General features: G+C 39.6%; 3 protein-coding genes across 19 annotated transcripts in view; all 3 read right to left on the reverse strand.

The window, feature by feature from the left end:
• On the reverse strand, positions 1 to 12701 carry LOC141799430 (matrix remodeling-associated protein 8-like). Its single transcript, XM_074681674.1, has 10 exons — positions 12563 to 12701; positions 7155 to 7181; positions 6728 to 7039; positions 4560 to 4661; positions 3909 to 4370; positions 1604 to 1762; positions 1477 to 1507; positions 1310 to 1389; positions 1142 to 1195; positions 1 to 1027 (listed from the first exon to the last, which is right to left on the reverse strand). The coding sequence occupies exons 1-10, from the start codon at positions 12588 to 12590 to the stop codon at positions 1002 to 1004; spliced, it is 1281 nt and encodes a 426-aa protein (XP_074537775.1). The 5' UTR covers positions 12591 to 12701; the 3' UTR covers positions 1 to 1001.
• Positions 12702 to 13917: 1216 nt separating this feature from the next.
• On the reverse strand, positions 13918 to 15990 carry aurkaip1 (aurora kinase A interacting protein 1). Its single transcript, XM_074681833.1, has 4 exons — positions 15846 to 15990; positions 15083 to 15188; positions 14519 to 14982; positions 13918 to 14267 (listed from the first exon to the last, which is right to left on the reverse strand). The coding sequence occupies exons 2-4, from the start codon at positions 15132 to 15134 to the stop codon at positions 14151 to 14153; spliced, it is 633 nt and encodes a 210-aa protein (XP_074537934.1). The 5' UTR covers positions 15135 to 15188; positions 15846 to 15990; the 3' UTR covers positions 13918 to 14150.
• A 2303-nt stretch (positions 15991 to 18293) lies between these two features.
• rap1gapa (RAP1 GTPase activating protein a) overlaps positions 18294 to 20048 on the reverse strand; it is a 62775-nt gene continuing 61020 nt past the window's right edge. For all 17 annotated transcript variants that reach the window (XM_074680960.1, XM_074680955.1, XM_074680952.1 and 14 more), the window contains 3 exons: positions 19720 to 19799; positions 19133 to 19180; positions 18294 to 19002 (listed from right to left, as the gene is read on the reverse strand). In XM_074680960.1, coding sequence (XP_074537061.1) covers positions 19172 to 19180; positions 19720 to 19799 — 89 coding nt within the window. In that variant the 3' untranslated portion in view covers positions 18294 to 19002; positions 19133 to 19171. The remainder of the gene's footprint in view (positions 19003 to 19132; positions 19181 to 19719; positions 19800 to 20048) is intronic.

Here is a 20048-nt window from a genome sequence, read left to right on the forward strand (position 1 = left end):
TCTGAACCTTTATTAGGAGAAATCTTTTCTCAGAAGAAACCAACATAAGAGTGTGCAAGTCAGCGAGACACAAAGAAAATCAAGGGGCTAATATTACACTTTGTAATTTCTGAGGCAGTAGACACTTCCTGCAGTGAGCCTCATACAGTTATCAGGCAGACAGTTAATGACGTCATTGACCAGCAGATTTGTTAATTCAGTTTCAGTTCATTGTAGGTTTGAAGCAACAAAGTCCTGAACAAACCATTAAAGACAAAAGTTTTTTTTTCCTGAGTTTTGGTCAACTGAGCCTTAAGTCCTACAATTTCATTATTTTTCACCTGATCAGTTACTTTTCTACAGTTATACTTTACATCCATTTACATCCAGTTGAAAGAGAAAGGATCAATTGGAGAAAAATAACATAGATCCTTCATATTCTATGAAAAAGGTCATGTCAAGAAAAAAATGGTAATTATCCCAAAAGCATTTTTAAATAAAGTAAGGGATGATTTTACACATTTTTTACACTAAAAAGTGTTCTGTTCATAGCTTAAAATGTGTGGCACTTGTTCCAAACACTGTTCTCATTTACCCTCAATGCTCACTGACATACACGAACAAATTACAGTAAAAATTGTGCAAAAGAAAAAGACTGGATGCAGCCCTGAAAGCATGTGAAGAACAAATACTTTGATAAACAGCATGCACTTTGGTTAAAAAAAAAAATAAAAAAAAATATGATAATAAAAAACATTGTGTCGAGTGAAATAAAAACCAAATATGATGTAAAGAGTACAGATCAAATATAAGTTTAACCATACTGTTAGAACAGCTGCTGAAAAAGCAAGTTGTATAAACACTAACGTGACAAACTTATGGTGGCTTTTAGTGAAAAAGCTTTACAGCAGAGGGAGCTTTCCTCCTGTCCTCTTTTGGGTTTCCTCCTTTTTTCCCTTTCCACAGTCCCTTCAGTTATCCCATGTTTGCTCTGGACCTGCCAGCAGCTCAGAAAATCACACTTACTTCCACAGTTTTCCGTCAAAGTCTGCAGGAGACATTAGGGGAGGGATACTTTATAAATAGAACATTATATTTCTTAAATCTCTAAGTTTGTTCATGTGGGATGATTATTAAATGGAATAAAACTGTGCATTCTCACCAGTATTGCAGTCTTTGGCCATATCTCTCTCTTTCAGCAGGTTGTTTTTGTAGTCTGCAGGTTTCAGAAGACACAAAGTTCGTGAAAAGGCAACAACATATATTTTATTTATGTGTGTTTTATACAGTGTGTGTGTGTTTGTGTGTGTGTAAATGTTGTTTGCACTACCTGAATTCAGCGGCACTTGGTTACAGGCCCTGAGCTCTGTGCAGTCTAAAGATATTTCATCCCTACTGATCCTGCTTCCCCTGCACAGAAATAAACATTTCTCAGTTTGGAATTTGGTTTATTCTGGAGAAGAACAGTACATGATTTATTCCATAGGGGTGTCTTACCGTTCAGATCCACGCAGCTCGTACTCCAGCCCTGATGAATTGATGAAACACAAAATCTTAGGAACAAAAAAGAAATTCAAGCTTTGGAAATGTGTAAAAAACATTGAGTGTATGGTAGCTACAGTACCTCTCTTTTTGCGCCGTCGAGTCAGCACAATGACAGCGACAACAATAAACGCCAGCAGTAAGAAAGTTGCCAGGAAGTAGCCAAGATGCTGCATGAAATAACCTCGATGCTCGGGGAGGATGACATTCACAACACGAGGGCTCTCTGGCTCATCAACCCCTGGAGACGAAATGGAAACAGAATTGAATATACTAAGTTATCTTGTGTATTGACAAACCATGTAGGACAGTTTAGCATACCTTCAAATAAACACACTAAAATGGGACATATTTAATGTCAGATTCTAACTGTGAAATACTGGGATGTTGCATTGGATTTACAATGGGTGATGAACCAGCATTTCAACAAAACTAAACATTTCTATTCCCACCGAGGATCCTCTCTTTTCATTTGTGTCCAAAAGTCAGCGACAGAGAATGAGGGAGAGTGGGAGTTAAATGTCAAAATGCTGCTCTGTGGTAATGACTTCCAGACCTGATGTCATGCAGCTGTTATTTTTTTTTCCTCCTTAGAAAAAAAAAAACAGACTGGCCAGAAAAAAGGCGAAGTGTGAGGAAAGAGAGAGACACGCTCTGTTATGTGGTCTGTCTGCACGTCTATATGACTTTTCCATTTAGGTCTGTTTTTACAAACACACAAGTCTGGCTTCTGCATGCATGGAAAAGAAATCTTTGACACTTTGTTGGTGAAAGCTGTAAGTCTGAACACAAATCTGCTGAAAGCTCAGACTGACAGTGACCTGAAGTGTTAGTTTGCACTTTGTGGATAGTCGGCTTGAAGTTGCACAACCCCTGGCAGAAAACCCCTTTAAATAATTTTTCAGAGCTGCTGAAAGCTTAAAAAAGTATTCTCTGTCAAATAATTCATATGCATATAAAACAAGGTGCTACTTGGAGCCTAATGAGGAAAGCATTAAATTAACTGCTTGTTTTCAAATCCAGACAGTCACATGAACAGAATATGATTCTGACTTGATTGGTCTGCATTTACCACCCGTCATTTTCAATGCATCAGATATGAAACCTCAGAAGTCGTGTCCGAGGTCATCGTCTCTGGAGCTCAACTGTCAAACTCGCCACTACAGCCACGTCCCCGCAGTGGCCTGTTACCCTCGTCCTGACACATCTGACAAGCGTGTACATATTAGCAGCTATCTCCCATATGCGGCACAGAGGTTATCCTGTGTGCTTCGACTCCTGTGGGATATGCATCATTTGCAAGTCGATGAACAAGAGTGTGGATAGAGATTTTTCATGGGTTTCTGACAGCTCACAAAACGCCTGCTTCATGTTTCCTCAGAAATAATCATCTATTTGTGCTTGCCATAAATAATTACAGCATTAAAGTGAAACGCTCTCCTGACAGATGATTGCTGGCTCCTTCAAGCACATAAACAACTTGGATTTCATCTTTAAGATTAGCAGAGTGTGAAGAAAAAACAAATCCCTAGATGATGTTTGCTTAAAGCGCGCAGGCAGGATGCCCTTTTTCCACGCGTGCATTTCTGCCAAACATACTCATTGAGCTAATAAAGGCTGTCACTTCTTTACGGGACAGCAGGATCCATACTGCCACCCCCTCCCTTTCTCTGCTCTTTCATGTCAGCTGGCCCAGATGTTGAACAGATGTATGAGACTTCCTCTAACTGCTGGTAAACACGCCTCCACTACACTGGAGTCTGATACACATCAGCAGGGAAACAGAGCAGGCTGGGAGAAAAGAAAGATCAACAAAACTTGAGATACAGAGTAACCAGTCTAGACACGTGGTCGGGGCTTTTTTGGAGATTGGGGTTAAATGGAGGGGGAAAAACACACAAAGATATGATCCTCCACTCCCAAAATTAGTGGCTGCTGCAGCCGACTCCTCTGCTCAGCGTGGTTAAAATGTCTCCAGCTGCAAATGAAGAAAAAGTGAGCAAAGAAAATGAGACCACATCCTTTACTCCTAATTTAAAGCTGTTTGCTGTGAGGAGCTTCTTAAGACAGAGCTACAAGAAGTTTTCAACAAAGAGAGAAGAGCTTTCTGTCTTTCTTCCCATGGCTGCTTGTACATTCCTTCGACCTCCTCCCTTCTTTTCTGGCTCAAACAAAAAAACAGAGAGGTCAGAGGAAAGAATTGGCAAGAGGAGGAGCTGATTTAACTGACCAACTATGCCTATAAATACAGCCAAAAAAACCCAGAAGCTGTGTTGTCTCACTCTGCACAATTCAGCCACGTGGGGAAAAACATTAACCAACACCAGCATCTGGAAAAACAAATTAAAGGTGGTGATATTGAGTTGTTCTAATTCTGAGTGACCTACTTGGCTCTGGAAGTTCATTCTTGGAGATTCTGGTTTCTGTAGTTGGGGCAGGTGGAAGTGGAGGTCCCACCGTGAGCCTGAAGATGCGTCTTTCATGCAGACCGCAGTAGTGATGATGAAGGTGGCAGGAGTACAGGCCTTTGTCGACAGGCTTCAGGTCAGAAATGGAGAGTGAGAAGTCCCCTAAAGTGAAAGCATCCTCCTCCACTCGCATCTTGCTCAGGGCAAAGAGAGGTCCGTAATCCCGGCGCTCTCCAGAGGCATAGAGGTCAACTAGGCGGTTGGCTCTGTCAGGTCGCACACCAGGGGCCTGGAAATCCCAGTGAGCCACCTGCTGCTGGTCCTCCTGGAGACCCTCTCTCCACAGGGGGCGCCGGTTCACACAGGGCAACACAACTGAGCTGCCAAGCAAGACAACAAAGACCGTCTTCTCTCCATCCCAGTAGCGCCTCTCTTTCCGAGCTGGAAAAATTACGTTAAATAAACAACTCTGTTATTTGATGATGTGTTCCAATTTTTCCGAAATTAAAAGACCAAATAAAAAACATGGGTGGTCTGTATGAGCGAGTTCTATGAAGGATCGTTTTGCCAATGACTCCAGAGAAAAAGTGACTGGAGGGAAAACGGTCATTCATGATAGGGAAACCCTACCTGATTTAGTGACATTGAGCTGGACTTGAATGGACTGGTGGATCTGGCAGTAGTGATGGTGCAGATTACATGTATAAACTCCTCTGTCTGACGTGACAACATCTGAAAAACAAACAATAAAAGTATAAGACAATGTTTTTGAAGGAAGATAGCAGTGTTCAAAAAGAATTAGGCTCATGTGTCAACCTGTGATTCCCTCGTGATGTTTCCTTTTGCATGATACCAGGTCCAAACATCACAATCTACAACCAGAAAGCACTTATCCTGATGCACTTAGGCACTAAAAGTGACAGACAAATGATGTGCTGTCATCACTGGCGCACTCTAAGACAAGCCTATAAAACAGGGAGCATGCTGAGTGACAAATTCTCTGCGCTGTCACACATGTTGAGCAGATTTTGGGTATAACATTTTTTAGAAATTTCAAGTGATGGCTGGAAACAGCAGATAGTTGCATATTTTAACTACACTGTTTTTGTTAAGATCTAGCTTCAGACATGAATATCTGATTCACCCAAAGCTAGCTCGATAGCTAATGGTTCAGGTTCGAGGGGCGGCATACAGTTTAGAAAAATGAAGCTTATGCAAAAGTGTTAAAAGATGCTATTTATTAAGAACCTGCATGAGACTAGCTGCAGAAAGACTAGAAACCACATAGTCTACACACCAAGCCAAAAAAAAACAGACTTTTAAGGCATTAAAAAACACTTAGAGCCTGATTCAAAAAACAGCTTAGCCTGAGACGCTGTATTCAACTATTGGCACACACTATACAGTGGTGAATTTTTTGTTACTCAGAGGTTTAGAAGATCATGAGTTTGACCAATCAGTGGCATAGGTCAGCTCATTTGACTGACAGGTGCCCTAGAGCTGTTACAAATTAGGCTCAAAGTCTGAATCATATCCAATATGGCGTCCACCAACGATCAGCTTCATTACTTTGTATTAGATACAGTTAGATGACATCAAAGCGACTAGGTCCATATTTCATACAGTCCATGTTCAGGTTTGGGTTACTGTGATTTGTCTAGCGTCATGATAGTATCTGGTGTGACAGCCAATTACAAAACAAAAGTAAAAAACAACACAATAATAAATCAGAATAAAAAATCTCCCCACTGCTAGTCTCTGCAAGCACACAACCCTAAATAATGTTAGTTATTTGCCACTTATAAGCTTTTTGAGGCCTGCAAAGTGCAACACAGAGCTGAATTAACTCAAGCTAGCTTAATGCTAGCAGCAAGACCAGCAGCCGGTGGATACCTCAATGATAGCTAAGTTACTTTCTCTACAGCTGAAGCAATGGTGCAATGTCTTGGTGCAATGTCAACGCCTTTGCTTTGACATGGGTGGGTAGGTGGGTCAAACAAATTTGGCTAGGCCTTAAATTACAAAAGTTATAAGAATGCTACTAAAAAAAATCAAATGGCTGACTTATTATTTGTCATAATGTGTAGTTTTCAAGCAGATTTGGTTGCTTTTTGCTCATTTAATATTTGGTTGCATTTTTATAAACATTTTGTGCATCAGACAGGTCTACCTGCAATTTTTTTCCATGGCACTGACTAAACAGTGACGCTCTACTGCATCGCTATGGCCTTCTATTTATTATGAGCTGTAAAAGCAGCATGCTTAACCACTGTTAGGTAAAAGACAATAAAAAATGTACGTTCTTTCCAAAAATCATTCTTTAATCCTGCTCATGTAACATAAGGCTGAATGCTTCATAACTCTGTTTAGTTTTTTTTTTCTTGAACAGGCTAAAAATGATCGCCAAACTCAACCCATTTTATAAAGACAGGGCATCTAACAATAAAAAAATGAAGTGATAAAATATAACAATTTTCCAATAAAACCAATAAATTAATTAACTGATTCAAAAAATCAACAAAAAGTTTAGGGTGGGCCTGTTGAAAGTGGGACCATTTGGCCGCACCCATATCTCCGCCCCTAGGCTTGAACTATGAATTGGTAGTCTAGTATACAGAAAGGGTGAAATGTTTGCTCTGTTTGTTATATAACTTTAAACCCAGACTACAAAATTGTTTCAACATTTTGAGTGTGGGGAAACTTCTGTGAAGTAAATGGTAAATAAAGTCTCTGTGCAGCCACCAGTGCTCACTGTGTGTGTATTACATCATCTCTGTAAAACCAGAATCAAAGCTCACTGTTGATGATGAGGGAGAAGTTGCCATCGCTGAAAGCAGAGTCAGGAACAGAGACCCGTCCTTTGTTGAAGCCGTTGTAGACCCTCTGTCGAGCTCCAGGGGACATGTCAAGGATCCGCTCCACAGAGTATTCAGGGCTGCTGTGCACTACATCCCAGTGCACCACCCTCTGCCTGTCCTTCAGTCTGTCCTGGGTCCACACCATGCGGGGGCTGTGGCATGGCAGGATGGCCTTCGAGCCTGCAGGGAGGGTGATGTTTTTGGCCTCCACCACCACGCCGAGCCTGCTGCTGCTGCTGCTCTGAGCCCATGCTGACACAAAATAACATGATAACTTAATGATGGAGAGAGAAGCATCACACGTTAACTACTGTACATTCAGCTTTTGTGCAGGGAGTGCTAGTTCAGGGGAGTGCTCAAGTCTTACCTCCTGGCAGGGAGAGCAGAGCAAGAACTGAAACAGACAAAAACAAGGAGTTAGAGTTTTATTCTTCTGGGACATTGAATTCAAAATAAAAATTGGGAAATTTGTTCCTTTTTCCAGTTATTCTCTAGTGCATGAAAGTAAAAATCTGAAATATGTAAAATTAAACTCAGTAAGAAGCTGTGATAGTTGAAGGGTTTAGTTTTGACCTGGGCTGACCCAAGAGTGAAGAATAGAAGCTCTGCAGCAGATGTGGGTTCAGTGAGAGGACTGTTTGCAGAAACAAAGACATGGTGAAGTGGAGAATTTTAAAACAGAAAGGTACCTGACAGAAAAACGAAAGCAGAACAAAGTGCACCAGATGTTCAAAAACATTTTGCTGGTCGTGTTTTCTCCCTCCAAAGATCGGGAATTTTCCAACAGCACATTTTTAGTCCCCATGTATTTTTTTCCCCCTAAGTGTTATTTAGTCGCCTGTTTGCAGAAGATCTGTGCAGCCAAAGCATACAGAGCCTCTATTCATCCTGGCTGCTGCTGCAAGGCCATGATCCTGGGGGGAAGAAGAACCGGGTGACTACGCACTTCAGTCACACTGCCTGGTGTCAACACCTCACACCTGTGTATTTTTACTGCTCATGCTGTGGACTGTGGAGGACAGAGTTTTCCACGTGCTGCTGTTTTGGGTTTTTGAAACACTGCAGACTTTTATCAACAAAACAAGACATTAGTTCATGATAATAGCAGTAAAACAGTGTATGAGCATCCAATTGAAAGAAAAAAAAATCCACCCTTTTTTTTTTTTTTTTTTTTTTTAAAGAATTGGTAAAATATACAGTAAATACAGTTTGAGGTTAAAGTTATTAGCCGCTCAATGCTTATAATCAATTGATTCTCCTTCTTGCTAGATAATAGCATGCAGACATTTGTTGTAGTTTGTAACAAGTCTCTGACACATCTCCTTAGGAATCCCAGCCCATTTTTCTTTGGCAAACCGTTCAAGTCCCTCCAGATTTCATGGTCTTCTGGCAGGGACCCTGGTCTACAGATCACACCACAAATTTCCAATGAGACTCAAGTCAGCGTTTTGAACCTAGTCAGTAACTTTAGTTTTCTGGAGGTATGTCTTCACATGGAGCCACAAATGTTTTGGTTTTGTTGTTGTGTGACAAAGTGACAACCCAAACCCAGTTTTGCTGCTGACTGCTTGAGATTTTCTTTCAAAATCTTCACATATCCTTCTTTCTTTCTTTATGATCTCTTCAACCTTTATGAGATTCCCTGTTCCAGACGCACTGAAGCATCCCCCACAGCATGATACTCCCACCACTGTGTTTAACTGAGGGGATGGTGTTCTGTGGGTTGTATGCCTCTGCCTTTTTCCTCCAACAGACTCTCTATGGCCAAAAAGCTCAAGTTCGGTCTCATCTGATTAAAGAACACGCTTCCAGGATGCATAACCTTTCTATTGATTGTACTTAGCATTCCTCAGTCTGGCTGAAGGTGTCTCTTCTGTAGAGGTAGAGGGTTTTTTATTTGGCCTGAATCCTTGCAGTAAAATTCTGCACAGGGCTCTTGTGACAGTCATTTTTGACCCTCGACAATTCCTGACTCAGCTAAGTCGTTAACTCATGCTTTAGTAGTTGTTTTTGGGTCTTTAGACATGTCTCTCACTAGTTTTCTTTCCAGAGTTGAGTTTGAAATCTTTGGCTTCCTACCTTTGCGAGACTTGTCCCGTACGGTGCGGCTCTTTTTGCATTTCTTGAAGATACTTCTCTCTCCACTTCGTGACATTTGGAATTGCTGTGATAACTTTGTGTATCCCTCTCCTGCTTTGTAGGATCAACAATTCTTTTTCTCAAGTCTAAACCGATTTCTTTTGATTTGTTGTATGATGCTGTCTCAAGTGATGGCTCAAACCTCCAGTGTCTTCGTTTGGGATTCAAACAGATGCAATGAAATGCACTTTATATTCTCGACTTCAGATATATGTTTTAAATAAATTCTGCACTGCTGTTACAACTGTCTACAACTTCCTGCATTAAGTTAACCTTTCTAGAAAATATTACTTGTCTCTCCTTAGCTGTACAGAATTGAAATTGATTTTTAAGGAAACAGGGGACATTATTTTTAGACTTTTATTCCAATTTTAAAAAATCTTGTTTACTGGTATTCAATAGATTTCTGCCCTCTTCAATATTATTACCAGAAATAGTCATTAAAATACTGAGCTGTCATCATGGCCTGATTTGTTTTCCTCTCTTTGCCTCAGTTAATATCTGTGGTATTTAACGTGTTTTAGCCTTTTGTTTTCATTTTATATTTTTTGGCCATGCTTGTGTATGTCAGAGCTTTATAAAATGCTATATGCTGTGAGCAGGCTGTAACCAAGAGGTGATGTGGCTCAGTGTTTATTGCAAGTCTACATTTTGGAATGTACAGAGGAATTGCTCCACCTTTGATTCATCTTCATAGGTAATAAAAGATTTTATGGGGGTAAGACAGATGCAGAGTGCTAATGTCGAGCTCCCACTGTGTTTACATACCATGGCTCTCACTTTCGCTCAAAGCCAATTGGTTCTAACCTCCAAAAATGAATACCATTCTTTTACTGACAGCTTTCTTTGCTTTTTTTATGTCATACAAAGAAAAAAATATCTCTGAAGCCACGGATGTAAAGTCCTTCATCACTGCTGCATAAATAAGATTCCATTCAGTCACTGACAGCGGGGACCAAAAACCACAAATCTGTACTGAATCTGTGAGGTTCAGTCCAAAACATGCCTTCTCCTCCAGATGCTAAACTCATCAAGGATTCATACAGCTGATTCTTTGCCTCCACACAAGCAACAGTTGAGTGAAGAGTCTGTTTACCTCCTGTAACGTGAACAACCCTCACCTCAGTGCTGCTACTGTGCTTTAACAGAGATGGTTTAAGCCAGCAGAGCATGCAAAGACATTTTTAAGATTGGACCATTTCAGTAATGACATTTCAAGCAGCATTATTAGAGCACACACTGGCAATAGGAGACGAGACTTCATGCTGGAAAACTTCGGTGGGTTTTCTGTTGAGGGGTAAAAAACTTTCATGCAGAAAGTAAAACAAAGTGTCCCGGCCTCTGTAATTTTCTCTCATCTCGTCTCCAGACGCACACACAGGATGGTGACTCACAAGGCTGGTTTAGCTCTAAAGACTTAACAATGTGCTATTGAGTTTACCAGCTTTAATAACAGGCATTTACCAAATGGCGTGCAAAATCACTGCTGCTATTAGCTATCCCCAGGGGTCAGGTTGAGACTCATTTAACAGTTATTGTCCCCAAAGGTAACAGGAGAAAGTGAAACATGTTCGGCTCAAAAGAAAGGCATGTCAGGAGTCAGCATAAGTCCTCTGATTCATTGATGATGTGAGAGTGAGTTCGGTTTACTCACAGTAGTGTCACAGGCTGAGAATAAACTAAACAAATGTGTCCAGCTTCAGACTCAGCCAAACACACAAAGATGCATTCAGGGGCCTGTTGACTGCTGTGGAGACACTCAGGTGTGCAGTACATGGCAGCCAAGACTCTCCACATATTTTTAGTGAAATACTTTGCATCTTGTGATCAAACTTAACCTCCAAAGTTACTTTCTTTTTTTGTTTGATGCTTGTTGGACCCTGAGATCCTTTGCTGCTTTTGAAGAAAAATCCTTTTACAGACTTTAAACTGGAGCTCGGTCTTCTTAATGTTTTTTCACCAGTTATGGAATTCATTATCCCAGATTTCCTTTGTTTTTAGTTTCCCTAAACATGTTTTTCTTCTAAATTTGCTGCCAATTTGGATTGTTATTTTATTTCTTTTTTTTTGGCTCAATACCCTGAGTTTCTTTAACTTTCTTCTATTTTGAACAACACTTTTGTTTCTTTACTTTATTGTAAAGCATTTTCAGCTGATGGTTTTATTAAAAAAGGCTGTGCATGTTTCATCAATAAGGTAGCACAGATGGACCTAGGATGTTGGGATTGTGTTTGTGGTCATGATTAAAAGCTACCCAATAGTTTCCATTTCCATGTGGTTTATACATAGTTGTTTTTTGCAACTTGTTCCAACACAAGTTATATTCTCATAGATGTGAAGCAGAATGAATAGGTCAAGTCTATCCAGTTCAAACCTTCCTAGTCACTTTAATGTGTGCCCGATAAAGTAAAGTATTGAATCTCGATGAATTAAGTTGTGGATGTGATCTCAATGTATGTGAGCCTAGTTGTTCCTGTAAAAATCATGCTACAGTATGAAAGTACGAAATGTGGAAGGAGTTTAAAACACAAGCTTTTATAGTTTGAGCTTTGTCTCAAGTAAGCAGCTGCCTGTTTATGATCGTATTTTGTACAAAACAGCACTTCTAGTATTTTCCATCCTCTTTTGTTGGTGGTCGTTAATTAAGACAGCAGCAATCATAAACACAGTTGAGGTTGTCCCCCCCTCCACATCCCCACAGCATGAACCCAAAGCAGCCCACTCATGGTGAAACACTCATTACTGACACATATAATGACTGGGTGCAGGATTGTGCTGACTCCTCAGCTCAGACCACAGTTAACAAGAAACACATTGGGGCTAAAACCATAAAAAGTCCCACAAACACTGTTTGCCTCAGGCCGGGGCCAGTCAGAGCCAGCCAAACTGTATGTGCTTTGATTTACTTTGAAGTCCACAAGGCTCCACTAACCATCCTTTTTATTTTCACTACTATGAGCATTTCTGAAGTTTTGAAGCCCATTTCCACCAGTTAAAAGAGAAATATTTGGTAAGTCAAATAATGAAATGCCAAAACATAATTTTGAGATACTATCTGATCATTACCCCCTCCCCCCTTTATTTTTGTGTTACTTCGCTCATTTTCTTTACTTTCAAAAATAGGCTTCAGCAGTAAAACGATAACAGTGGAAGAAATCTAGCTTATCAATTATCATGACCGAAAAATACAACACAAATAAACAGATGAAAAGCACTTCACAGATTGTCTGGGTCTTTAAGATGTAGGAAGAAAATCACCTCAATTTAAATCAGAAAAAAATATATATAAATTGAACAAAGGGAGACGAAAATGCGTAATTCTTCAACAAAACGGGCTTTACGTGTTGCGTTGTTAACAAATAACTTAAACAAAATAGCTAAAGGGGCTAAAAGAGTCGTTTTAGAAGTTTTATCTCCAAGTATTAAGTTAAACATTTTAACCACGCAAAGTATTAACCCCGTACTATAGGAGAAAAACTGTCGAAAATGCAATTTAAACATATTTAAAAGAAGAGACCTGAGAGTTGACCGGTTTTGCGTTTGTTCCCCCTCCAAACTCTAACCTGGTTTCAATTATAGCACAAAGAAAGTCTCCTGAAGTCACCTTTATATTCTATAAAAGTGAAGAAAACTTACCATGAAGAAAAGTCAAATCGAGCTGCATCCTTCTATCGGTGCTGGCAGCGGAGATGAAAGCCCCACAGAGACGGAATGAGCATCAATGGATAAAACAAAAGGCTTCAAGTTCATCGAGCAGCGGCGGCTCAGCTGTGTTTTGTTGTACTTCTGCTGCGTGGAGTCTGAGGAGCTCCGCCTCCAGCAGTCCCTGAAATCCAACACTGCTCTGTGCTCACGAAAAACATGTGTACAATAAACTTCGGAATGCTACGGGATTTTATCAATAACACATATGTTGATGCTGAAAATGCTAGATAGACGGTCCCAAATCCTTACTGTAAGTTCTCTCAACACACAAATAACTACTCATGATAGCGTAACCAGAGTATAACCAAAGTATAGCCTTTACTTTACTTAACTTTTCCTAAAGCTCCCATGAGAATATTTTACTCAGGTTATAGACCACAATGAAACTACTTCCCAAAACATTTTGTGAGCTATACAAGCAAACAAGGCCTTAAAAAAATCTCAATAAAGTCATTAGTAATGCATGAAACTGTCACTCCAGGCTCAAACGGCAACTTCTGGCCTAAAAATATAAGGCAATGCAGGTGTGTTAAAAACAGAGTTTACATAGCTGTTCCTGAGGCGGCTCAAAGCCTGCCCCATTACCAATATGACTGCTGCCAACAATATGCTCCAAAACTCTGCATTAGAAACAGACTTCTGACGTCACAGAGACTACATCCATATATGAAACAGACTTTGTTCAGGTAACATGTAAGGATGCATAGTTTACATTATTATCATGACGCTTCTTTACTTATAAATAATTGGAGTGTTTTAAAAAAAGAGGATATTTGTTGGAAAAAAATTAGTTCTTACACATCCAAGAGACAAAATTATCAGTTAGTAGTAACATTTTGTTCACAGAGCAGAAAAATCACCAAGGACTAAAGTTCCTTGCCATTGCTTTAAATAAGCGTAGTTTTGCAGGCAGATTTCATATAAAATTTCATTGTTTGCATCTAAGAGAAAAATCTTCAAGAATGTTTTCTTCTGGTATGCATGTTAAGATAACTGAGTTTTAAGGAGGAAAATATATTTGTTTCTGTATTGGTAGTAATGCTGATTCTTATATTTAAGTGTCACTTTCAGGTCTTGTACTGGCAGTTTAGAGGCGCACGTTTTTAAGACTTGCACATGCTTGTCAGAGATTCCTTGTTTTCTAGACAAAGCTGTAATTGTTGAAGTACAACAGAAATGCGAGAATGGGTGGCTCTTCAGAATTTGCACAATGCTGCCACCCATAGTAAGAACAGGAAACGTAAGTTGTCCTAAAAACCTACAACGGTTGAAATAGGCCACAGAATATGTAGGGCACCACACCTTAGGTTTGACAGGGAGAGGTCTTTATTAGAATATGTACACTTTCTTAAAAATAACAGTACACACAGAGAGAAGAGGGCTTCATCACCAAGACATGCTGCAGATAAGCTGCAAAACTTGAAAGTGTGGTGTTTGTTACAGCTGCAGTGTGTGTGTGAAGTGTGAGCAGTCCGATGTGAAGCAATGTGACATAAACCCAAAGAACTGTCAGTGGTTTTCAGTCCCTTTTGCTTCCTTGCTGCCGAAGGAAAATCTTAGGTGTAGTCCATCCCTCTGGCGCTTTCTTCAGTCCAGCTTTTCTCCAAATCCTAGCCAAGTCTTCCTCAAACCGTTTCTGCAGAGAAAAATCAGGCATGATGGGTAATGTCAAAGGCAATGGTGGAATACATTTAAATACAACCAGCTTTAAAAACGTCAGAGATTATCAGAAATAAAGAAGATTATTTCTTTGTATCCACAGACAGCTGTGTTAGGGAAATAAAAGCTGTTACAGTACTATAACTAAACAGTCTTCAAAGTACCCTTCATATTTGTTGACAGAGTGCATGTTTAACAATAAACTTTCATCCAATCAGAGAGTCTCACCTGCTTCTTCCTTCCTCTGCCCTCCTTTACTCTCCTCCGCAAGAATTTTGTCCTCTTTTGCAGCTTCCTGTATTTATGTCGGTTCATCTTTCGCCGCCGGATTTCAAGGACATTCTTACATTTAAGGGGCGTCACAGTATCCCCCCTCTCCTCTAAAACAGGGACAGAGATGGGAGGAAGCACCTTCTCTTCCACAAGCCCCACATCCTCCTGCGGTGGAGCTGATTCCAGCGCAGGAGGGAGGGAGTAACGCAGGGAGAGCCAGCTCTCCAGAGGAGTAACTGACAGCTTACGTGGCACAAGAGCCTCTTCCAGTTCAGGTTCAAGTTGGACCCATCGTGGAGGAGACGTGTTATCAGCTGCTGTTGAATAGTTCCTCTGTTTCTGTGTCAGTGATGAGCAGTAATGTGGAGCAACCTGTAGGACACATTTGTTCAAACTCTCTCCATGGGCTTGAAGTGCACCTGGTCAGGGAAGAGATAAATATGAAGAAGAGTTAACAGAAATACTTCATCAACAGGAAGTTAAAAAAAATGATTTAAATAGATATGTGTTAGTACTTACATGTTGCTCTGCGTAGCAGACCTAAACAGGGGGCGACCTTTGAGGTAAACATTTTGAATGATCAGCTGAATAAAGACATGGGGGATAGGTGGACAGGGCACTGGTCCTGTGGGATAAGAAAATTACAAGCCATTAGTGAGAACTTTCAACTGCACATTAATAAAGAGAACACTCCTCTGATTCTTTGTGAATCTGAAACCCATTTTTAAGATCTAACAACCATGGTTTACCTCTATAAAGAAAGAAAAAAAAACTATCTTTGGGCGAGAAGACTTAGTTTTTTCATAACTCGTTAACACTTTTGTATATCTTACTACTGTATCTATCATTGGCAGAGACACGAGTAGGCAATACCAAAGAAAGTACATTAAAATTCCTTAATTATTGTAAATTCCAACATGTTTTTCTATTTCATTTTCCACGTATCACATTCTATATCCTAGAATGATGCACATCACTTGCATTACCATGAGATGTATGTTAAGGTCGCTTCTTTTTCACACAACGGCTGATGTGATAGTTTTATCCATTCTATTTATCGGTAACTAAATAAATATCTAAACGCAGACCGAAACTGAATATTTTCTTCTGTTTCTGTTGGCCATGCACAGTGTCAGGCTAATGCTAGTTAGCAACACAAATCAAACGAAGACAAGCGTGAAGGTGTTTTCACTATAACGGTTAACATTAGCATGGCCCTGACTTTAGCTCCAAAAGGAATCGAAGACAACAAGTGTATGTATTTAAATATGCCTCCTTTTACCTTAAATTCCAGTGACCGGTGTTCTGGTCCTCAATGTGACTTCAGAGGACCACTACCGAGCGTGCCACACAAATTTAATGCGTTTCCTGTTGAACAAGCCGAAGAAAGGTTCCGCAAGTGCAACTGTTAAGAAAAATATTCAAAAAATATCGCAAGAGTATTACTCCACATTTTTTATACGCTGCTTCGGAGCTGTTATTTGAGGGGGGATATCTAAGGGAAGGTGACGTAATAGTAACCCCCACTCCTTAAAAAGTATCGCTACATAATTACACGGTTAGGGTCACAGACGCCCTTGAGCAAAGTACCAGTAGCTGGTATAACTCTGACATGCTTCCTCAGATACAGTTTTCGATTTTTTTTTTTATGTATTTTTTTTTCTCCCTCTTTTTAACTACAAAGGGGTTTTGTGTGTGTGTGTGTGTGTGTGTGTGTGTGTGTGTGTGTGTGTGTGTGTGTGTGTGTGTGTGTGTGTGTGTGTGTGTGTGTGTGTGTGTGTGTGTGGGTCAGACTATTCTGCATGCAGTCCTGAAATAAAATCCTCAAAGATTCCACACGGGGGCGATAACAGTTACCACTGCGCAGTGGAAAGCACAGATAGACCATAATTCAGCAACTCAAACATTAAGTTAAGGTCAAAATTAAAAACTTAGCAGGAAAATAAGAGCTGTGAAGATAAACTATATAAAATGGAAATGTCCCAACAAGTTTGTGGTGTTTTTTTTTCTTATTTGGGTGGCTTGACTTTAAATAAACCCTGTTAGGCAATACAGGGTGTGGGGTGTACTAAGTTTATTCAGATGAACTCATCAACCCTCTGCTATGCCTTACCAAAGTGATAATTCTGTCAGTTCTGTGTGAGTAATACAACTGGAGCAAAAAGAAAAGGATTTATTGTCATTAAAATATCATGATTTATTCTGCTTAAATCCTCAAACGTTTTATTCTGTGATACAAGTATTTTAAGTAGGCGATCTATGTCAGGATGCATGTTAAGTGCAGAATTTTTTTCTAGGCATTAAACATTTTGTCAGGCTAAAATCATTCAGGGATTGTGATGCACATCGAGAGCAGAAAAACCGACCTTAGCTCACCTGTGCCACATTTTCTCTCATCTCAGGAAATGTTTTTGCTCATATTTTAGCACAAAAACACTTACAGCACTAAAATGAAGAACTCATTTGTTTCTAGCTCTGACTTTCATGTTGTTTTTGCCTGAATTAAATTTATATTCTAAACCTATAATGATTAGACCGTCTTTCCTCTGCTAGCAGGTACATTTTGAAAGCACTCTCCGGTCATGATTCAGTCCTTTTGGCTCATTAAAACTAAATTTGATTCTATCTTCCCAGTGGCAAGCTTGCATAACAAGGGAAAGCCTCCACTTTTAGATTGCTCCAGTTTGACATACTTGTGGGCAGCCACATCAAATCATTTATTCATGGGGCTTTCTCTCTTTGCTTTCATTAAGACCAGGGAAAGTGGAACATGTACAGTTAGTCTGCATTTCACGGCAGGGATTTTCCCTATGTGCTGTCCTGAAGACCTTGGTTGTGTGGGACGATAAATAAAAGCCAGAGAGTAGGTTTTCCATTTAGTGACGTGTACAAAAGTCAGTTAAATTCTCAGGGGCATTTATTTACAATAAAAACAACAACAACAAAACATTCATTTCAATGTAAATCCTGCTGGCAAATGAGTATTTGCTTCACTATCACTACTCTACAACATCATTTTTTGTGATAATAAGGCAACTGAAATGATCAGCAGAATGTCTTGTGAGATTTCCCTTTGAAAAAAAGTCTAAAAAATTAAACAAACCTCTACAGAAAGAAAAAGTTTTCTCTAAATGATATTTCAAAGGGTAGGAAATAAAAGAACAGATTGTTAACTTGGCAGTAATTCCCATGTGTTGGTTGATCCAGTTTTAAATCAATGACCTATACATTATACACAATATACTTTAACTAAATATATTTGTTTCTATAAAATCAGTAGTGTTTGAAGCTATTTTAAGCAAAAGCAAATAAATATTCACAATGTTTTCATTAAATCTGCTGCAATCAAAGAGATCTGAACCTTGAAAAAGACAGAGCTTCACAGTTGACAACATAATTTACTTCAAAGCATGTGACAGGGTGTTTAGTGTAGCCACCATTGAGGTACAGTAGAACAGATTTACACCATATATGCCACTTCAACAGGAAACAAATCAATAAATAAAGACATTTATTTCAGAGTCAGAAAGCAAAGACCAGTCTTTTCACTGACAGACGAGACAAAGAAAGCAGCCGAGTCAGTCTTTGATGAGGATACCCAAACTTCAACTGTTTACACACAAAGTGCTAAGGAATAAATGGATTGCGCCATGATTCCTGAAGGATGTGGTGTGCTTAAAAATGGTTTTGAATATATTATTTTGAATGTTTCTCTAATACAGCAATCCCATTTTCTGCTGCAGAACATGTGAGTAAAAAAGTGAGGTAAAATAAGTCTGAGGGGCAAAGAAACTGCATCTGAATTTAAGGCCATTCGATCTTTTTCTACAAAACAAAACTCTCTTCAATGTGTTTCGCTTAGCTGAAAAGTCGTTCTCTTTTTGGATTTGTATCAAATCCTCTATCACATCAGGAGTTTAGTGTTTCACCCACTATCTGTGTGGATATTTGGTTTTAATTCTACATTTAAGATCTTTCTTTGATTTGGTAAAACCATCCAGGTTAGAGCTCAATGGCACTGTCCTCACCAGCAGACCCAGGCTTCACAATGACAAACTAAACCAAAGTTACATTTTCAACACATAAAACTATCAGTTCTGGATATAAAACGTGCTCTTTCAAAACTAGAGATGCGTCAGAAACATACGAGGCAACAGATGTGTGAACAGGCAAAGTAAAGAGTGAAAGGAAACAACACTGTGCAAAAGCTGGCCCCTCTTTGTGCATCGTCCTCTCTATTCAGAGTCTTCCAGATCTCTGGAAACGCTGCACCGTGGACTTCACTGAGCAGCAGACCGGCCAGGCTCCACCTGCTCTTTCTCGTCTGCTTCATCTCCTTCATCTTCCTCGTCTGCTTCGTCATTCTTCTTCTATCACTGAACGTGGCGAACACCTGCACTTGTCTCATCTCCCAGAGGGATTGTGACTTTATGGGAATGCTTTGTGAAGGAAAAAAAGATACACCACAAATTAGCATCAGTACCATTTGTTGCCTATTTACAGCATGTCAGGTCCACAGTTTGAATCTGCAGTCTTTGACACAATAAAGGGTGAAGAAGAGAGTCCAACCTGAAGATGGAGATCCAGGATACAACCAGGTGTGTTGAGCTAACAGTTCTGAAAAAAGAGAAACACAAAGGGCAGAATCAGCCTAACATCAGTGACAGCGAACACGGTAAACCAAAAGAAAGACAAAAGCAACAGGGCAATGAAGTAAAAGTAGAAATTAGCTCATAACTAAAGGTTTAGATTTCTGATGTCTGACTGTGTCACAGTGTGGAGCCAAGTCCCTCCTAACAATAACTGAACCTGTTGCATCTTTGTAAAGCCAAGCCCTTAAAAAGAGAACGTATATAATCACAAAAAAAGAAAAGAAAAGAAAAGAAAAGAAAAGAAAAGAAAACAAAACAGAAGAGATGACGCCACTGGCACTCATTTAAGCAGTATAATTTACTCACTTTTGATCATCTTGTACTATTCTTTGCTCCTAATATGTTTCTTAAATGTTTGGAACTTACATCAGAAATTTAATGCACACTTTTGATAAGGCAGCTAAGAGTTATGTATTGCATATTTCTTGGCGTAGTTTCTTGATGAAATAAATGTCCTAAAAATAAAATGAAGATTTCAATTCAGTCCAGGATTGCTGGACTCACCGATGATGACTGACGATCCTGTGGCCGCTCCAGTTTGATGCGGATGTCAGGGCCTTTCCCTCGCTCAGGTTTTCCGGGCCCTGCAGGACACATCAACAGTTTAATGAAGCAGACTGGCATTTATTTTAGAAAATGAATGTGGAGCTTTGTACATAAAACACGTTTTAAACCTTGCTCTTTAAATTCTTTTTTTTAAATATTGCATGAATACAGTGCATTTCGGATGATTTACTGATCTAAAACTGTTCACAAGGATACTCCAAGAAAATCAGGACATGAGAGGGAAGCTGTGTCATGTGTCTTTGTTTCTCAAAGTTTTATTGAAGCCT

Source organism: Halichoeres trimaculatus, unplaced genomic scaffold (genome assembly GCF_033239565.1).
Source record: "Halichoeres trimaculatus isolate MK-OKI-2021-1 unplaced genomic scaffold, fHalTri1.1 fHalTri1_scaffold_11, whole genome shotgun sequence".
Lineage (NCBI taxonomy): Eukaryota > Metazoa > Chordata > Actinopteri > Labriformes > Labridae > Halichoeres > Halichoeres trimaculatus.

What these genes read in the sequence shown, in the direction of transcription:
- LOC141799430 (XM_074681674.1), bottom strand. Translation starts at nt 12,590, where the DNA reads ATGCAGCTCGATTTGACTTTTCTTCATG. An exon ending in CTTCTCCCTCATCATCAACA is followed by an intron (nt 4,662 to 6,727) that starts GTGAGCTTTGAT and finishes TTTGTTTTTCAG; the next exon opens with ATGTTGTCACGTCAGACAGA. An exon ending in TCGACGGCGCAAAAAGAGAG is followed by an intron (nt 1,508 to 1,603) that starts GTACTGTAGCTA and finishes TCAATTCATCAG; the next exon opens with GGCTGGAGTACGAGCTGCGT.
- aurkaip1 (XM_074681833.1), bottom strand. Translation starts at nt 15,134, where the DNA reads ATGTTTACCTCAAAGGTCGCCCCCTGTTTAGGTCTGCTACGCAGAGCA. An exon ending in TCTGCTACGCAGAGCAACAT is followed by an intron (nt 14,983 to 15,082) that starts GTAAGTACTAAC and finishes TTCCCTGACCAG; the next exon opens with GTGCACTTCAAGCCCATGGA. An exon ending in GCAGAGGAAGGAAGAAGCAG is followed by an intron (nt 14,268 to 14,518) that starts GTGAGACTCTCT and finishes TTTTCTCTGCAG; the next exon opens with AAACGGTTTGAGGAAGACTT.